We start from the raw sequence: 20,913 nt of genomic DNA, 5'->3' as shown, positions 1-20,913 counted from the left end.
GTCGAGAAACAGATAGATTATCTGGAGTCATCGGGGAGGGAATTAGCTGCTAAACCACTAGCGACCAAGACAGTCTTGGAACGCGTTTGGGAAAAGTTGGAAGACCTTGAGAATCATAATCGGCGAAATAACATCTGAATTGTTGGAATTCCAGAGAACAAAGAAGACAGAGACATGGTGAAATTCATAGACAAGCTCATCCCGAGTCTGCTCGACATAACTGGCCATTAGCTGGAAATCGAGCAAGCTCACAGGGTTCCGGCCCTGATCAATTCAGGCAAAATTTCTGAGATCATCCGATAAGATCTTGTTATGCGAGGCGAGGAGTAAAGGAAGGCTTTCTTGGAAGAACCACAATGTTCTTGTTCCCAAACTTTGCGAATTCGACAAGAGAGAAATGTGATCGATTCAAGGAATGCAAGAAACTCTTACATCAACGGAAGGTCACTTTTGTACTGATGATCCCGGCCAAATTGAGAATAGATACTAAGGATGGCTGCAAAATATTTACATGCCCACAGCAAGCGATGTCCTTTATAAAGTCAATGGAATGAGTAAGTCATGGTGTGATTCTTACATTGCAGCCAAGTGAGCCTGACTCACTGAACATTCACTTGACCGTCTGAAGAAGCTGGGCACCTTTTTTGTTTCTTTTTGTGCTGGTTTACGCCTAGCGGCTGGAGTTTGTTTTGTGGAATAACACTACTTCGGGACAGTCTGTGGATGAATCTGCATGTTCTTTGTGCTTATGCCTCCTATTGGCTGGAGTTTGTTTTGTGGAGTATTTTTTGCAGGACATTGGAATGATTAGGTCATCTGCTGCACTCATGAAACAGCCGGATCACTGAACATTCGTTTGACTGTCCGAGGAAAATGTTGTGTGTGTGCTGGTTCCGCTAGAGGCTGGAGTTTGTTTTGGAGAGGAACACACCTTCGGGACAGTTATGTGGAGGAATTTACACATTCTTTGTGTTTTTTCTGCCTATTGGCTGGAGTTTGTTTTATAGATTTTCTTCTGTTATGTAATTCTGTCTCACAAAATTTGTATAGAATCACCGGACTTGAGAAATCCAACGGTAAAGTTGCCGCGGGGGCTCTCGTAGGCATACATGGACTGTTTGAGTTTAGAGGGATGGACGCCGGTTGGCACCGTTGTGCGCGGTGTTAATGCGCATGTTTTTCTTTTTTCTGTTTGTTTGGTTCAGGGGGAGGTTCGAGGTTTGACTGTTGCGCTAATGTTGGAATGTGGTCTTTGACACACAATCTATTTTTTCTCATATGTCAAAATGTCAAATGTTAATATGAATAAGTTGTCTCCACGTGGAAAGTGAATGGGTTGGGGAACCCCATCAAAAGAAGGAAGGTTATTTCTTTTCTTAAACGAAAGAAATATGATGTAGTGTTTCTTCAAGAAATGCATCTTTCCCTGCTGGAAGCTGAAAAATTTGGGAGGATATGGGGTGGGCATGTTTTCTTTAGTGCTGGCTCAAGAGCGAGCAGGGGAATCATTACATTAAGTAAACATCTACAATTCAATTGTCTCAAACAGAGTAAAGATAAATTAGGAAGAGTCATTATTGTTTTAGCAAAAATTCACAGGCAAAGTCTTATTTTGGCTAATATTTACACATCTAATACTGATGATCAGGGTTTTGTTATAGATCTTGAAGGGATGTTGCAAGCTGCTGGCACCCCTCATGATGTAATATTGGGAGATGACTTTAATCTATGATGGACTCAGTCCTTGATCATAGTGAAGCAAATGTGTGTAAGCCCCCTAGAGCAATATTGAAGCTTCACAGTATGTGTAAAAATCTTGGTCTTACAGATATTTGGAGACTTTTGAACCCATCTGGTAAGGACTATACATTCTTTTCATCAGTCCATAAGATTTATTCTGGAATAGAATAGAGTCCCTCATTTCATCTGTTGCTGATTGCTCAATTGGAAACATCTTAGTCTCAGATCACACCCTGGTGTGTTTAGAGGTTTTATCACATATGGAGAAAAAGAAATCATATAGTTGGCATTTTAATGTCCTGCAAAATCCTGATTTCCAACAAATGTTAAAGGCTGAAATCAATGTTTATGTGGAGACCAACTGGTCCTCCGTATCCTCTGCAGGCATGACTTGGGAGGCACTTAAGGCGGTTCTTAGGAGTCGGATCATACAGTATGCCTCATTCATCAAAAAATCCAAAGCACGAGAACTCGTGGATTTGGAAAGGAATATTAAAAGTGCAGAGGCAGAGAGGGTCCTGGGTAGCTCAGTGGTAAAGACGCTGGCTACCACCCCTGGAGTTTGCTAGTTCGAACCCAGGGCATGCTGAGTGACTCCAGCCAGGTCTCCTAAGCAACCAAATTGGCCCGGTTGCTAGGGAGGGTAGAGTCACACGGGGTAACCTCCTCGTGGTCGCTATAATGTGGTTCGTTCTCGGTGGGGCGAGTGGTGAGTTGAGCGTGGATGCCACGGTGGATGGTGTGAAGCCTCCACACGCGCTGTGTCTCCGTGGCAACGCGCTCTATAAGCCATGTGATAAGATGCGTGGGTTGGCGGTCTCAGACGCAGAGGCAACTGAGATTCGTCCTCCGCCACCCGGATTGAGGCGAATCACTATGCGACCACGAAGACTTAAAAGCACATTGGGCATTCCAAATTGGGAGAATTTTTTTTTAAACATTTGCAGAGGCAGAGCTGAAGTGCCGAATGTCGTCTGATGCCTCAGAGAATTGACCCGATTGAAATACAGATATAATACTATTTTGTCGCGGAAGGTGGTGTTTTGGCTATTCAGGGCAAGACAGACATACTTTGAGTCATGGGACAAAGCAGGGAAGCTTTTGGCTAGATATATAAAGCAGAGAGAGTTTTTTTCTACCATTCCCTCAGTGAATTCTGCTGGTAATGAAATGTTTACCTCGGCTATTGATATTAATAATGCTTTTAAAGAATTCTATCTTGATCTCTATAGTTCCACGTCTTCGTCTACTGATGAAGATATTAGAAATTTTGTGGAACCTTTAGAACTCCCTAAACTGATTCTCTTGATTCTGAAATAACCTTGGAGGAGCTTGGCGAGGTAATTAAGGCCTTGTCTACAGGCAAGGCTCCAGGGCCAGATGGCTTTGCCGCTGAGTTTTTTTAGATCTTATTATACAGAATTGGCCCCAATTTTGTTAGAAGTGTATACAGAATCATTAAATAATGGAAAGCTTCCACCAACCGTGACACAAGCCCGGATCAGTCTGATTCTTAAAAAAGACAAAGATCCAAGCGATTGTAAGAGTTATTGTCCAATTTCCCTGATCCAGCTAGACGTTAAAATATTGTAAAAAAATTTTGGCTAACCGATTAAGTAAGGTTATGACATCTCTTATACATATAGATCAGGTGGGGTTTATTTGGAGCCGCAGCTCTTCTGATAACATTAGGCATCTCATCAATATTATGTGGTCAGTGGCGAATGATCAGACTCCGGTCTTGGCCATTTCACTTGATGCTGAAAAGGCATTTGATATGGTAGAATGGGATTATCTTTGGAAGATTTTGGAAATATATAGGTTTGGGAATACTTTTATTGGATGGATTAAGTTACTTTATAGACCCCCGGTAGCGGCAGTACAAACAAATGGATTAATTTCAGATTATTTTACTCTGGATAGGGGCACCCGGCAGGGTTGCCCTTTCCCCATTATTGATCTGTCCTGCCCTGGAACCATTAGCAGTCTCGATATGAAGGGAAGATGATTTTCCAGGGGTGGTGACGGGAGGTGTGGCGCATACATTTTTGCTTTATGCAGATTATATTTTATTATTCATCTCCAAACTCACTAGATCAGTGCCTTGCCTCCACAGAATTATTAATTCCTTTTCTAAATCCTCAGGATACAGAGTCAATTAGTCTAAATCCGAAGCTTTTGGCTTTCCAGCCGGGCACCTTCCAGTGGCCCAAACAGGGCATTAAGTATTTGGGCATTATATTCTCAGCAAATTTGTGTGATTTAGTTATTTATTTTTGACCTATTAATAAAACGGTTTTTGAGCGATGTGGGCAGGTGGGCTTCATTACATTGACTGGGAAGGTTAATGTTATTAAAATGAATTGTATTCCAAAATTTTACTACCTGTTATAATCTCTCCCTGTAGATGTCCCCCTCTCTTATTTCAAGCAATTTGATAGCATAGCGAAGTCCTTCATTTGGAATGGTAAACGTCCCAGATTACATTTCACTAAGCTGCATAGGTCGATTGACAAAGGTGGACTCGGCCTACCCAAGATTTTGTTTTATTATTATGCGTTTGGTCTCAGACATTTGGCTCATTTGTCGCTTCCACCTGAGAGAGCCCCTCCCTGGTTTCGTATTGAACAGGAAGTTCTTGCCCCATTTCGCCATTGCAAAGCCTTTCTATCAAACTAATCGGAGAAGTTAAGTTACACCCCGTTATCTTGCATTTGCACTCGGTATGGACAAAAGTGTCCGGAGTGTTTAATTCTGACATTTTTTTTAAAATGTTGCCTCAAGCATATGGCTGAACCCTAAATTATGTATTAATAGGTCCCCTTTCTGCTGGTCAGAGTGGATTGTGAGGGGGGGTTCACTACACTCGGTGACCTATATGTGAGTGGAGTGTCGAGATCTTTTGAAAATTTGGTTCAACTTTTTGGGATTCCCAGATCTCAGTTCTTCAGGTATTTACAGCAGCACCACCTGCTCTGTATTGTTTTTGGGAGTAGCACACCGCCCCCCCCCCCCAAAGCGGCAGATACTCTGGGAGAGGTGATTTCTGCTTTTGTCATGAGGCATCAGTGAATTACTCCCTGCTAATTCAGAGTCTGCGGGACGGAGCTTTACCTTCTATCAAGAGATTTTGGGAGAAAGAGTTAAACTTGGTATTGGAGGAGGGAGTGCGGGCTAGGATTCTAAAAATCATCAAGTCTGCATCTAGAGATGCAAGGGTGCGCCTTATACAATTTAAGATTTTACATAGATTCTATCGGACCCCCCCCTAGATTGTGTAGGCTTGGTCTTAAAGACACACCCACCTACTGGCGATGCCAATCAGAAGATGGAGACACAATCCAATATTTTTTGGTGGTGTGCTAAGATCCAAGAATTTTGGTTGAAGGTACAGAGTTTTGTGTGTGACGTGTTGGGCACTCAAATTTCATTTTGCCCCAGACTCTGTATTTTGGGAGAGGGGGCAGTCATATATTTGGAGGATAAGTACATAACAAATTGGGTTTTGACCAGTGTTATGAATTGTAGGCCGGTTATTTTAAGGGAATGGAAGTCGGATAGAGCGCCCTCATTCCCGGAGTTGTGTGCGGAGATGGGGAGGGTGGCTGCTTTCGAGGAAGGGTCAAGCAGAATGATGGTGGTTAAGAATTTGTTTGATTGGAAATGAGGCAACTATTTAGTGTTTTTGGGAGACTCTCGAGGAGGGGCGGTGGAGAGAGTAGTTTAGTTATAGTAATCATGTATAATTATGTATAATTTTTTTTTTTTTTTTTTTTTTGTGTATTCCTATTGGGACCACAGGGGTGTTCGTTGGGGTTCAGGGTGTGAGAGGTAATAGTGGGGGATTGATGTTAAATGTGATTCATTATATAGAAGTTGTGTTTTTTTCTTTGTGTTAAGCCTATGAATCAATAAAAATGTTAATTGGGGAAAAAAATAAATCTAGTATATATATATGGTCATGACAAACTTTAATGTTGGCTGGCAGACAAACAGACAGACAGGAGCTTAAAGGTTGATTTTTATTTATTTAATTTTGATCATCTGTTACAGAAAAAAAACATAAGTCGGATAAGTTAGAAAGGTCATCAAATCAACAGTCTGAACAGTCTGTAGTTATGTGCTGTGTTCGGTGGATGTAGCTTGAAAGCACTAGGAGAAGTTACAATTAGAAATGTGGTCTTTGTTTAGGAATTTTGCAGAAAGAAAAAAAAACTAATAAACTTAGTGTAGAACAGTAAAAGCCATCATAATTTTATTAATGTATTATTTATTAAAATATAATATATTTTTTTTATCAGCTGAAGCTACTGCAAACCTGAAGTTATTTATGAAAAGCTGACCTGCACATGGCTTATTTTTCCTCTAAGACTGATATTGGACAGAGTCCCTAGCAGTGATGCAGTGTGTGAGATTGTAAAAAGGAGTGAGTGAGCTCAACCTGGGTTTCATGGCAGATCAGTCTCTCTCGGGCAATTTCTAGCACTGAGAGGCCCCACACAAAACAACAGCAATCCATCAACCTAAATTAAAATCCACTAAGTACACACAAAGTTGGGAATATGTGATTAATGAGGGTATATATTTACACGTTAGACACACATTTATGCATTAATGATTTTCATATGTCCTGTCATTTTCCTTAATATGTTACCATTTCCTTTAGGACGACTTGGAAAGTATACATTAACTATTTACTATTATTCAGTATCAGTGCATTTAATTCCAGCTTCTATGTGTATGTGAAGTTGACACATAACATGTCCATGGACACCTTTTTATCAAGATAAGATTTATATGAATGTATAAGGGAAAGCATATATTATAACTAATCACCATTTCTGCATTGAAGTTTTCACCATTTTTAATATGCTTTGGCCTTCACCATTTTAAAAGGTCCTGCAGTGAGGCAAATTGTTAAATGCACTGTGAAATTATTCTATGTAGTGTCTCAAACAATGAGTCTAAAATCCATAATTAGAAATATATTGGGGGAAAAATGCTGTTAGATGAAAAATGGTTAGATGAGGTATAGCATGTCACACCGCAGGATGTCAAACTTCCAAAAGTATGTCATACCAACACATACCTAAATGCCTGTTATTTTCTTTTGGTTTTGTACATTTGTAATAGATTTTTTTTATTATTATTATTTTAAATGTAATTTTGGTTTTGAATTGAATAATGTTGAGTAAAACACAATAATTCCAGCATCAAATCTAAAACTCTTAATTGGATTTTTTAATAATTTTACCATTGCTTTGTCTTTTTGTCTTCCAGATCTGGTTTGCGTTTGTGAACGGCTTCTCTGGTCAGATTCTCTTTGAGCGCTGGTGCATCGGCCTGTACAATGTGGTAAGTGCGCACATGTGTGTGTGATTTACTCTCCTCTCTTCATTACTGTGAGAGAGAATGTGTTAAAACGCCTCCCCTGTCGTGCTTAGGCAAGAAACTCATTAGCCGTGGCACCCCAGACGGCTCCTTTACTGCAGACCGTGTCAGCACCATCCTGAAAAATCTCCTTTTTATTTATGAGTGCTTGTCAAGTCCATATTCCCTGTGTGCCCAGAACTATGTCCTGAATGTACTGCAACAACAGACGCTCATGCCCCAAAGAGCTGCGTTAAACAGGTCAGCGGTGGATGATAAAGGAACAGGTTGAATCTAGACACGTTTAAATACACACACATGGTCATTTGGGTGGGGTCCTCTGAACTGGGCAGCCTTAGGGTTTGGTGACAGAAACTGATGCTGTTAATTAACATGTTTTCAACAGGAAGGAAAGTTATTCAAGAAAAGAACACCCGGGTGGAGTTTGTTTTTCCTTTTTGAATAAACAATTGCAGATACAGTGGCCCCAAAAAGAATTTGGACAGTTTTGACACTTAATCCATGCTTAAAAATGTGTGAATAGAATTGGATACAAAATACCAAAAAGTGTTTCTTTTCTCAGATACAAATAGGCTTTTCAGAGACGTTTTTGCAATAACTACTAAGCAATTGGTTTCAAGATTAAGTGGATGTATGAAGTCTGTTCCTCTCAAGTTCACAGTCTTTCAAGTGTCTTAGCAGTAACTACCGATGTAGTGCAGCACATTAACTATGAACATGCTCCACTAATGTTTGAGAAAGTGAAAAAGTGTCCAAATACTTTTTAATAACAGTACATTTCTGTTTTATTAATTAGAACCTAGCAAACTTCTCTGGTTTTGCTTGAATCGTGTGTTTGTGCTATCTTTAAAATAAATGCTTCTTAGTTTATTGATTATTATATTATATAATGCAAAGACATTCTCATTTTTATGTGTGGCTTAACTTAAGTGTCTACAGTAAATACTTTCGGGGACACTGTACCTGTATCTCAGCACAAAACAGGTAAACCACCCAATTCATCGATTGTCCGGAGAAATTTTTACAGCTGAACAAAAAACTTTTAACACGGATTCCCATCAGCCCCGTGTAATGGATCATTGGCATTGTGAGGCCAGTAACAACTTGGCCTGCCGCATTCTCTCTTTATCTGAGCAAAGAGGAATTCCACAGCTTCAGAGGGGGTCTGCTGGATGCAACGGGTTGAATCCACCCCTGAATAGAGGACTGCGTCTCTCAGAGAATGAAGTCCAGTGGAGCATGTCTGCTGGCCCTTCAACCACAGCCAGGCAGCTCCAGCTGGGCCAGCGAGAGACACTTACGGCTGACCTCGCAACCCTCTCTGGACCACAATACCGCCTGTCTCGCTTTCAACAGCTGCCACAGTGCAGAAAGCTAAAAGCATCCAGGAGAAAGCATCCTGCTAACAGGCTACAGGCACAGTGGCAGATGTTCATTTGAAAAATGTTTTTGCACATGGAGTGAGAGAGTGCAAATCAGATAAATGCCAAAGTTACATGCTCAATGGGCTGCACCAAGCATGCAAAAAGGGGGGGGGAGGGAACACTTTAAGGGAAAAGCTGTCTGGAGCTCAGAGTGAGTACAGTACAGGAGGGGAAAATATCATAGAGCACATTCAGACTGCAGTTTTATTTATTTATGGTAGATTTATGTATTTGTTTGTTTAGATTTACAGTGGTGTTTATAAGCTTATAAGAGTCTATATTCAAAGTTTGATTTTAAACTTGGAAATGAACAAAGATTTTGGATTAATATATATATATATATATATATATATATATATATATATATATATATATATATATATATATATATATATATATATATATATATATTAGGTTGATTTTATTAAAACTATTTGTTTTAACCACTCCACAGATTTAATATTAGCGAACTATAGTTTTGGCAAGTCATTTAGGACAACTACTTTGTGCATGATACAAGTAATTTTTCCAACAATTGTTTACAGACAGATTGTTTCACTTTTAATTGACTATATCGCAATTTCAGTGGGTCAGAAGTTTACAGTCACTAAGTTAACTGTGCCTTTAAGCAGCTTGGAAAATTCCAAAAATGATGTCAAGACTTTAGACAATTAGCTTCTGATAGAAGGTGTACTGAATTGGAAGTGTACATGTGGATGTATTTTAAGGCCTACCTTCAAACTCCATGCCTCTTTGCTTGACATCATGGGAAAATCAAAAGAAATCAGCCAAGACCCCAGAAAAAAAAATTGTGGACCTCCACAAGTCTGGTTCATCCTTGGGAGCAATTTCCAAAAGCCTGAATGTACCACGTTCATCTGTACAAACAATAGTACGCAAGTATAAACACCATGGGACCACACAGCCATCATACCGCTCAGGAAGGAGACACATTCTGTCTCCTAGAGATGAACGTAGTTTGGTGCAAAAAGTGCAAATCAATCCCAGAACAACAGCAAAGGACCTTGTGAAGATGCTGGAGGAAACATGTAGACAGGAATCTATATCCACAGTAAAACGAGTCCTATATCGACATAAACAGAAAGGCTGCTCATCAAGGAAGAAGCCACTGCTACAAAACCACCTAAAAAAGCCAGATTACAGTTTGCAAGTGCACATGGTGACAAAGATCTTACTTTTTGAAGAAATGTCCTCTGGTCTAATGAAACAACATTTTTACATTTTGGCCATAATGACCATCGTTATGTTTGGAGGAAAAAGGGTGAGGCTTGCAAGCCGAAGAACACCATCCCAACCGTGAAGCATGTGGGTGGCGGCATCATGTTGTGGGGGTGCTTTGCTGCAGGAGGGACTGGTGCACTTCACAAAATAGATGGTATCATGAGGAAGGAAAATTATGTGGATATATTGAAGCAACATCTCAAGACATCAGCCAGGAAGTTAAAGCTTGGTCGCAAATTGGTCTTCCAAATGGACAATGGCCTCAAGCATACCTCCAAAGTTGTGGCAAAATGGCTTAAGGACAGCTAATTCAAGGTATTGGAGTGGCCATCACTAAGCCCTGACCTCAATCCGATAGAAAATTTGTGGGCAGAACTGAAAAAGCGTGTGCAAGCAAGGAGGCCTACAAACCAGACTCAGTTACACCAGTTCTGTCTGGAGGAAAGGGCCAAAATTCCAGCAACTTATTGTGAGAAGCTTGTTGAAAACATTTGACCCAAGTTAAACAATTTAAAGGTAATGCTACCAAATACCAACAAAGTGTATGTAAACTTCTGACCCACTGGGAATGTGATGAAAGAAATAAAAGCTGAAATATATAATTCTCTCTACTATTATTCTGACATTTCACATTCTTAAAATAAAGCAGTGATCCTAACTGACCTAAGACAGGGAATCTTTTCTACGATTAAATGGCAGGACTTGTGAAAAGCTGAGTGTAAATGTATTTGGCTAAAGTGTATGTAAACTTCTGATTTCAACTGTATATACATATATATGACACATTTAAGATTCTGTGCTGTTTCTAGGTCACTAATTAAGTCACATTAAGCACATTTGTGTCATTGATCATGTTAAATACTTAATACAAAAGGTCAGATTTCTGTGCTTCCTTTTGGAACATTCTCAAATCATGTTGGGATAACATATCAGGGTTTGCACAAATTTGTGGACTCCATGTCAGAGTCATACCAGTTACTAACAAATTCTGAAGTTCATGTTTATTGTTTAATTCAACCATTATGCTGATAATATAATTTGTAATGAAAAAGTGACTGCTTTAAATTAGAAAAAAATGCATTTCATAAAAAAATGCATTTCAAAATTTTACTTTCAAACTGTAATTTGATCACCTCTATTTAGAGCAATTTATCATTTCCAAAATGTGTTTTATTTGAGAACAGACTTGCTGATTTTAGATTAATATCTCAGTATATCTTGAAAACATACTTTTTAAATCTCCCTTGAAGTTTTTTAACAAGTTTTTTTTTTTTGTTTTTTTTTTTTTTTGCATTCATTAGATCTTCACGGCTTTGCCTCCTCTGACTCTGGGCATCTTTGAGCGTTCCTGCAGGAAAGAGAACATGCTGAAATACCCCGAGCTCTACAAAACCTCACAGAATGCAATGGGCTTCAACACCAAGGTAAATGCCCTCAGTCAAGTAATACACTCTCTTAAATGCATAAAAACTGTATAAAAATGATCTTGTGATTTGTTGAAATGCCACTGATGAAGATGATGATGATTTTGACCCAGTAGGCAGGTCACACTGTGCACTGTACTGACCTGTTTGGTGAACTGTTTGGCAACCGGGCTAAAAGCCCCACTGAATAAACAGATCCTGTTACGACTACACCATAAAAACTCAGGTCAACGGCAGGACCTTGTTGGTTTAGCCATACTTAAAACTGTCTCTCTCTCTCTCAGTCTTTTTGTTCATCTGAGATGTCTTTGAGTGTTCATCTCCGTCTTTAGCAGGTAATAAACTATTAAAAGCAAGTATGAATGTGAATGTGTTCACAGCATCTGATAAATTGACACTTGTTTGTAATTCAGTCTTTGAAAATGATTAGCTCAAACTCTAATTTCAAATTTCCTATATTTTATGGCTTAGTTTGGTGGATTCGGAAGTCAAATTCAGACAGTGATAGCAATTTATAACAACTTTCATTCAACCCTTAAACAAGCATTATATAATGCTTAATAGATAAGTAGTTCACAAACATTTAAATATGATTGTATATGAAAATATATGAATCAAAGTTTCATTACATCTGAATGTACATTACATAATGTGATATTTGTAATTGCTATTAACGAAAGTTACAATAAGGTTTTACACCTTACCAGGTCGTATACATTTTTTAGGCATTCTAATGTTAATAAAATGCTATTTATGTTATTATGGGTGTTCTTTGTGCACATATCATGTATACATTAATGGTGTATATAGTGCACATTTCCATTCTCTCCAGGTGTTTGTGACCATTAGCTTTGCCCCTCTCTCTCTCTCTCTCTCTCTGTCCATGTTAATAAAGCTGTCTCATCTGTAGCCCCGGCGTGTCAGTCTGCTAATGTCACCTCACGCCCCAGCTCCACAGGCGTGGAGACCCATTTACCACCACGCTGACACAGATTATAGACAACACAACCCCTGGGGTCAGCAGAGAGACAGATTTACTGGTTATTTGTAACACAAACCCCATAATTCTTACTTTATTTGTTCATTGTTCACATTAAATGCAAAAAAGCTTGCAATAAAGTTTGAATGTAGATAGATACAATAACATAGCCAGTAACAGGTTGCACAGGGTTAGTGAAAATGAAATACTCTCTAACAATAGTCTATTTGATAATAGACTGTGCTTTATTTATCTCACTACATTGTAAAACGTGGTAGCATGCAGTTGTTACCTTAAGGTGCTATTTCTACTATCTAACCCTTAAATGTGGTTGTTGGTGTAACATAATAATCCAGGTGGATTCAATGATGTTAAACAATATTTTTGATTTGAATCAAACCAGTTAATTTAGATGTTACCACATAAAGCATATTTTTGGGTTACAACATTTTCCAGTGTGGGGTAGTGAAAAGAAGAGATTTGCTTGAAATAAAAACCAGAGACAACCATGATACTTGGTGTGGAGAAGTGTGTTACTTTATTAGTAATTGGATATAAACATTTTCACCCAGCTGATAAAATGGACATAACCCAAGCTAGGGACAAAAATGTCAGAGACTTGGGCAATGGGCTCTTTTGCCTTTGCCAGTATGCAACCACCCAAAACACCCTTGCAATTGCATAGCAACTTGCTAAAAATCATTTAGAACATCGTAGTAACTGCATAGAAGCACCCATGGTAAGCATCCATGACATCCTAGCATCTTGGTGGTGAGTTTTGTGTGCAAGCACCACTCACATTTAGCAAAAATGCACTTTTAAGCAGTTTCTCTTCAGTATTTGATGTTTGGTCTGACTGTTAATCTGCTGCTTCTCTAGATTTTTTTTTATTTATTTTTTTTTAGGAAGAAAGAATACAGTTAGTGCATTAGTAGTGCAAGAGATGCATCTTTAGATGTTTCTTGAAAGTGGTTAGAGAATCAGCTACTTTCAAGAAACATCTGCAGATACATCACTTTTGTGAGCACTTGATCCCTCTCTTTTACATGCCTACATCTGTATATAGAACAAAAACTTTGTGAATTAAAGCTGAAGTGTGTACTTTCTGCACCGAATGGAATTGCAAAAATAAACGATTGATTTCAAACAACTTTCTGAATACGCCACAAACAGATAGATAGTCCCACGCCAGTTTTACCCTATTGGTCAAGCCAAAGTCATTGTCTCTCTTGAGACGGCCACTCAAAACTTTTAATATGTTTGATTTTTTTATAGCACCACAGAGACACAGTGTTTGCAGTTTTCGAGAAAATTAAACTACAAATGGCTTACGAATAGAACATATTTTAACATGGAAAAGGTACACACTTCAGTTTTAAAGGGTATGTGAATTGAGAGAAAGAGCATGCACTAGATCAGTGGAACAAAGAGTGTGAAATATTTAGGGCGTCACTCACTGTGCACCCTTTCACTTTTAATTACATAGTCTTGACTCTAAAGTCGCCCTAATAACGCCAGAGCACATTCACATTCAACACACTGCAGTCTGCATCCCTCCCTCCTTCTCTCTCTCTTTCATTCTCTGTCTCTTTCTGTTTCTTGCTGGCTTTATTTGTAGCCCAACATCATTGAAGCCTATTAAAGAGTCTGGAAATACTTGGCCCAAAATAAACTTTATCCTTTCATGCTAATTTAAGCAATTAATCTGCCACACACACTACAGTCCTTTGGTTCAGGCAGGACAGACAGCCATTCACATACATTCTTAGCAACCTGCTTGGATATAGAGGAGTGAGGGCCTCTCTGGGACAAAAGATTATGAACATTTATTGATTTCATTAGCATTCATTGGAAAGCAGTGGCGTATTGCTTTGTACGAGGCATAACAGATGATTAATCGAAGATTAAAAAATTGAGTGGTATGGCCTAGTGTGCCCAGCAGCATTGCCTGTGGAGAGTATTGTTGGTGTAGGATGAGCCTGTTATCTGAGGGCCGGATCCCTGAGCTTTGTTTTGCTTTGCCGATAGCGGAGGTGAGAGGGTTAGAGCAAAAAAGGGTGAGAGGTCACACAGGGCCTCTGAGAAACAACACAGTACAAGACAATCTCAGGGTATTCCTCTTTTCTCTCATTCATTCTTTTCTCTCCTCTGGCTCTGTATACCATCCCCCTCAAAAGAAAATTAGACTATTCTACCAGGCACTAGCATTGGGAAGAGGAAGCCCTAAACCTAACCCTAACCTTCCCTTACAAAAATTAACCATGGCATTACTAAAGTAACCATAGTATCACTGTAGTATTTTGTATTAAAGTCATAGTAACTACAAAATTAAACAAGGTTACTATATTATTAACACCATATTACTGTAGTAACACCAAGTTTAATTGTATTAAAACTATGGCTTCTGCCAAAAATGTGGTTGCTACAATATTACTAAAGCATAATCATGGTTAATTTTATCCGGATCAAACCTTTCTCTCAACTCCCCAACCACACAGTGACTAAATTACTGCGAGGAAGTCAAACTTTATATACATTTTTTTTCTTTTCTTTTTTTTTTCTCCCCAATTTGGCATGCCCAATTCCCAGTGCACTCTAAGTCCTCGTGGTGGCGTAGTGACTCGCCTTAATCAGGGTGGCGGAGGACGAATCTCAGTTGCCTCCGCGTCTGAGACCGTCAATCCGCACATTCTCCACGGCATCCAAACACAACTCACCACGTGCCCCACCGAGAGCAAGAACCACACATTATAGCGACCACGAGGAGGTTACCCCATGTGACTGTACCATCCCTAGCAACCGGGCCAATTTGGTTTCTTAGGAGACCTGGCTGGAGTCACTCAGCATGCCCTGGATTCGAACTCGCGACTCCAGGGGTGGTAGTCCATTTTAAGTAGTATTAAAGAAAATATTAAGAGTGGAGACCGGAAACAGAATGGGAAAAACTGGGGCAAAAGTGGCAATCGAACCAGGGTCATCGGTACAAGAAAAGCATATCCACAGCGTCTTTACACACCTCGACATTAAAGCGACATTGGGGGTGCAGTTTGTCTTTAATTTCTGTTTCCACCAGACTGTTTGAGTGCAAATAGTCACTCCGAATAAAAAGATTTAACTCTATCACTATTCTTTCCATTAGTTATGTAGATTGCATAATTGTTTTGGTTGTTTATCCTTCTGATGTCGCCCATGACATTTCTCCTTTATAGGCATGTAATTTTAATGTTATAGTTCACTCAAATGTAAACTCTGTCATCATCTACTTCCCCTCCAAACCCTTATGATTTTTCTTTTACAGTGAAACACAAAAGGATACATTTTTAATAATGTTCATGCGGCTATTTCCCGTACAACACAAGTAGATGGTGACCGGTTGCTGTCAAGCTCCAAAAAGGACACAAAAGCACCATAAAAGTACTCTGTACAACTTATGCACTATCTCCTTTATAAATAGTCTTTATAGTCTTTATATTTAGTAGAATATTCTCTATATTCTGCTATACAGTAAGTCCTTTAAAGCTATTTGATAGCTTTGTGTGAGGAATAGATTAAAATTTAAGTTCTTAATTTGCAGAAATCATACAGGGTTTGAACAACATGATGTAAAGTAGATTATGACCGAAATGTAATACTGGCTGTCTCTTTAAATGATTCTCTTCATTAAAAAGAACCAGTTCAAAAGAATGATTAATTCATGGCTCATTCAAATAACATTTTTATTAGTATGGAGAATTTTTTATTTTTTTTTTTATGAATAAATGTAAAATAAAATACTACTTTCAATACTATTTTACTGTTTTATGTATTAATTTGGGAATTATCTGTTGTGTCTGGGGTCTGTGAACAGTCTCTGTATAGGTGAAAAGAGCAGCGCTGGGAAAAAAACAGGGATTGGAAACTGGACTGGTGGGCCTGATTTCATTTCACGGCTGTTTCATGCTACATCGCCCATTAGTGTTTTGTTTGGCCAAGTCTGTGCATAATGTAAATTCAAAACAAGGCGGTTTTGGAGGAGGATATTTATTTAAATGGCACATCCAAAATCCACATGCCCTTGTATACAGACGCGGACACTCAAAGACTTTATGCTGTACCTGTGTAAGCGATAGTTCTTCCATGCTTCCAAATTACCATGCACTGTAACGACAGACTAATACATCTTAATTCCTGAAACTTGTCTGTGTTTGTACTAAAAGTATCCATGAAGGATTTGGTTTTTTTTTCATAATTCACAAAGGAGCGATTGGGGAAATTTGATGAGGCAACTAACGCCGGAGAATAAAGGAAGGCTTGTGAAAAAACGGCTCTTACCGACATCTCTCAGCTAGTTGGCTCTCTCTCGCGCTGCACTCACAGGACATACAAAGTGTCTGTCAGCGGGGTGGCCATTGAGCAGGGAGGCCTGACAAACCTTCCACTTAGCCTAGCGCTGAGAGCGCACAAAGGCCCGGGGTCAGGGGCCAGCGGCAGGGTTAGGGTGGTCACCGTCTTTCTCATGCCTTTCCTCTCTCTCTTTCTTCCCTCCCCTCCTCCACTCCGCTGCAGGTCTTCTGGGCCCATTGTCTGAATGGCCTGTTTCACTCAGTCATCCTTTTCTGGTTCCCTCTCAAGGCCTTCCAGCACGGTAAGCACACACATACACACTCTCGCACAACTTTTGGTTTTGTTTTTTGAGGTCAGTGGGTGTCAGAGTGAAAGTGGGCCTTCTCTTGCTTCAGCTTAATTGCTTCTTATTGGCTACCATGAATATCTCAGCATCACAAACACACATACCAGGTGCTGTCTATTTGCTGTCCCTTAAAGGGTTTATTCACTCAAAACTGGAAATTCTGTCATCATTCACTCCCTCATGTGGTTCCAAACCCATTCGACTAGCTTTCCTCTGTGGAACACAAGAGGAGAAATTTGCAAGAATGTTGTTGCTGTTTTTTTCCAACAGTGAAAGTGATTGTCCATCCTAGGGATGCCACGGTGTGAGTGCCAAGGTTACCGTCTGAGAAAAAATCCTGGTTAATCGGTTTTACGATTATTTGCACATTTCTCATTATGCAACAGAACTGAGGCAAAGAGTTATATCATATCAATATTGAACGGTTTAGAGGATGCATTTCTTGTGGATATTTGGACTTTTCAATAGGAAAACTGATAAATACACAAAATATAAATAGGAGGTATATAAAAAGAGATGCTCCAACATAGGGCACAACACCGCTTATCTAGATCCCAGCTGCAGATTGATGTGCTTCAGTGTAACCAGAGTGCTTGGAATCACTTCAAAAGTGCATGACTGTAAGATTATGGTGGTTACGCAACATGTAGTTCACAGCATTCAAACGGTTTTTTGTTCTGCAACAGTTTATCAAAAGAATCTGATGTCTGCCAGACACCCCACCATAAACAATCAGTAATAGACTCCATAAAAATACTGTCCTTTAATCTGTCCACACCTCACAAATAAACCTGTAGACTATGCATAATAAAGGGAACATAAATTTACTGTTAAAAGCAGTGAATTTGTACACAAGCAATGCTTTAAGTAATGAGGATTATTTAAGACAAAACTTCTCTAAATTTACACACTGATAGTAACTACAAGCAAATGCACTGCGCGCTGTCAGTACGCTTGAGCATTACAAAAAGTTGCATCTCTCAATTCATCGCTTTAAAAGCACCACAGCTAAAAATATAAAAATCACTAGTTTGTTGTTGGATGACTAGTGGAACACCCTGTCCCATTTAAATGAACTGTATCTTACAGTATATGACTTCTGTCATCTGGCTTATTTACATCCGTTGTCTTCAGTAACCCGCAGTCATTCAAATGCTCCCAAACAGATTATTAAAGTCACTTTTTTTGGTGGATATGAGTCAGATAGATTGAATTCCTCTGTTATATTATTGAGTTTGTATGCTTTAGCCCCAGATTTATGTGAATTGAAAGTTCACGTTCAGTTTTCGGAACCTGGCAGAGCACCATGTTGCCACCATCCGTAACCATAGCAACAGCCATTAACCAGCCAGGCACAAGCGCAAGAGATCTTCACATTTAGGCTAACACCGAAAAACACTTTTATATTATAGATTTATATATCATATGTATAATATTTTTGCCGCACGTAAACAAAAAATGTCAAGGATTTTAACTGTAGATTCCAAATTCTAATGGTTAAATTAATCGTGACATTTTTAATAGCGGTTAATAGTGAAACTGTATGATTTCAGCATCCCTAGTCTATCCAAACAACTCCTTTTGTGTTCAACAGAGGAAAGAAAATCAAACAGGTTTGGAACAACATGAAGAGTATGCCGATTTTACAGTTTTGGGTAAACTATCGATTTAAGGCAGCATCCTAACTGAAAGGAGGAATCTTAAATTACTCTGTGGTCTTTCTTTATATGTCTTTAATGTGTAAGCATGTACAAATGAGAGTGTTGAGTTTGTGAACAGATGACTGTGTGTGTAAGAAGTAAGAATGGCACCCTGTCTATACCGGGCACGTCTGTTGACACGGTGCGACAACGGCTTGAGACTGTCTACACGGGACACGTCTACACAAATGTTCTAAACCGTATAATTTGTGCAGTAGCACTAGCGCGTGCAGGGCAAAATGGAACGTGATACCCATTTATTGTCGGCGCAACAGATGTGCTACAACAGAAGCTTCCCGTGTAGACAGCATCATTGATTATTGTTATTGATATTGATTATAATGGTTATAATGGGGTTCTATTGCTTTTGACTCGACGCACCGCTTTCATTCGGTGTAGACAGGGTGTGACGCTGCTTTGGCTCCCTGGCTGCAGGACCACACAGTCAGACTCAGACCTGCTTTTTAAACAAAGCAGCAGAGACTGCTGTTTCTGACTGACAGGCTGTCAGTACTGTACACACACACTGACACACACACACACACACACATGCCTTCCAGATCCACATGCTGTCTGTTGTGTTTTGCTTTGCCAGAGTGTTGATGTTTTTGGATTCTCCACTCTTTCTTACAGTCAGAGAATGACTAATACTGTTGCATTATTTAAACGATCCACTATTTGCTTAACTGTCCAATCAGTACTGTTTGCTGAAGCAGTTAGAATGAGCCAGTAACTATCATACAGCACTTCTATCATGGCCAACAGAGCTAGTCTCTATGGTCAGTTAATCCTCAATGATTTGAGCAGATCTGTTGCCTTAACCTCTCTGTACGGCTGCCATCAGCTCATTTTACATTAATCGTTACCTTCTATTAACACGACCAATAGAACACTTCTATTTTTCCCCACTTCTTTGTGGACAGTTAAAAGAGGACAGGAAACGATGAGGAGAGAGAAGGCAAACAGGATCAGGAAAGATCACAAGCCGGATTCGAACTTTTGGCTCTCACATGAGCACCACAGCTCAGTGTGTCAGAGCACATGCCCTAGTCACTATGCCATGGCTAAATTGCCAAACATTGAAGAATTTTTTGTAATAACTGAGAAAGAATCATCCAAAAATTAAAGGTTCATCCAAAAATTACAATTGTAATTTTCTCACCTAACCCAGATGATTTTATTTCTTTCATGGAACACAAAAGATATATTGCAGAATGTCTGGGCTGTGACAGGTTTGACATCAAACACCATTGGTCCTTGTGACTGGTCATCATTGACGTAAAGCCTGGTGCAATGTGTTTGACGCTTCATATTTCATTGTATGTAAGCAAAAATTAGATTTGAGAGCTATGGCAGAGAGCATGACATTTATATGTTGCGTTTTTGTCATTTTTGGAGCTTAACATTTTCTGTCCCTATTGACATTCCTTGTATGGAAAAGAACGGTCAAGACATTCTGCAAAAAAAAAAAAAAAATGTTTGTGTGTTCTATGAAAGAAAATAATTTGTGCATGTTTGTAGATTTCGAATTGATATGAGGCTGAGTAAATGATGATAGAAGTTTCAACATGGTCTTATGATAATATTAGTACTCATAAAAATTCATACGAGATGGCAAAACTGTAAGATATCAAACAACATCAATCAAAGGTATGATGTTTAGACCAACCAATCAAAAACAGAACTTCAAATCGATACAATGTAGGCATCAAATTTTAGCTAGCCTCCTATCCAACACTTTATTTTAAGAGAGGAAACGTTTCGTTAAAAAATGTTGTTACTCATTCCATATAATGATGCAATACAAATGTATCTAACCTAGAATATGGTCGGTGTTTCTTCTGTGGTGCAAAAAAAGTTAGTTTCCTATTAAGATCATGGTTAGTTTAGGGCAGGGGTTTTCAAACTGGGTCCAAGGACCCACAGGGACTGCAAGGAGGTGCTTCAGGGTCTGTGAAAAATTTTGGAGGAAAAAAAGATTTTAAAACTTTTAAATTGATTTTTTTTTTTTTTTTTTTTCAGTTACATTATTACTGTTTCATTCTTCTTTCTGAAGAATCATCGAAATCATGAGATTAATTGTGATTATTTTATTCTATGAAAGATACACTGTCAATTTAATACAAAGTAAAAGATTCCTATATGTTTTATTTAAACTGAATATGTTTTGGATTTAGTACATTTCCAATTATTTAATTTGGCAAACTACATGTTTTGTTTATAATATCACTGTTACTATTTTTCTAATAGTAAAATGGGACTTTTTGTTCATTTCTAGCTGCTTTTATGTTTTAGGAAGTGATCATCATGCTGTATTTTGGGTATCAAATCCTTGTAATCAAAT

At 38.9% G+C, this 20,913-nt stretch overlaps 1 protein-coding gene across 4 annotated transcripts in view; it reads left to right on the top strand.

Annotated features, from left to right (window-relative positions):
- Positions 1-20,913, top strand: part of LOC127417775 (phospholipid-transporting ATPase IA-like) — a 215,299-nt gene that overhangs the window by 171,932 nt on the left and 22,454 nt on the right. For all 4 annotated transcript variants that reach the window (XM_051657995.1, XM_051657994.1, XM_051657993.1 and 1 more), the window contains 3 exons: positions 7,021-7,095; positions 11,099-11,221; positions 16,746-16,824. In XM_051657995.1, coding sequence (XP_051513955.1) covers positions 7,021-7,095; positions 11,099-11,221; positions 16,746-16,824 — 277 coding nt within the window. The remainder of the gene's footprint in view (positions 1-7,020; positions 7,096-11,098; positions 11,222-16,745; positions 16,825-20,913) is intronic.

This window comes from Myxocyprinus asiaticus, chromosome 27, assembly GCF_019703515.2.
Source record: "Myxocyprinus asiaticus isolate MX2 ecotype Aquarium Trade chromosome 27, UBuf_Myxa_2, whole genome shotgun sequence".
Classification (NCBI taxonomy): domain Eukaryota; kingdom Metazoa; phylum Chordata; class Actinopteri; order Cypriniformes; family Catostomidae; genus Myxocyprinus; species Myxocyprinus asiaticus.
This window is presented reverse-complemented; position numbering and strand designations above follow the sequence as displayed.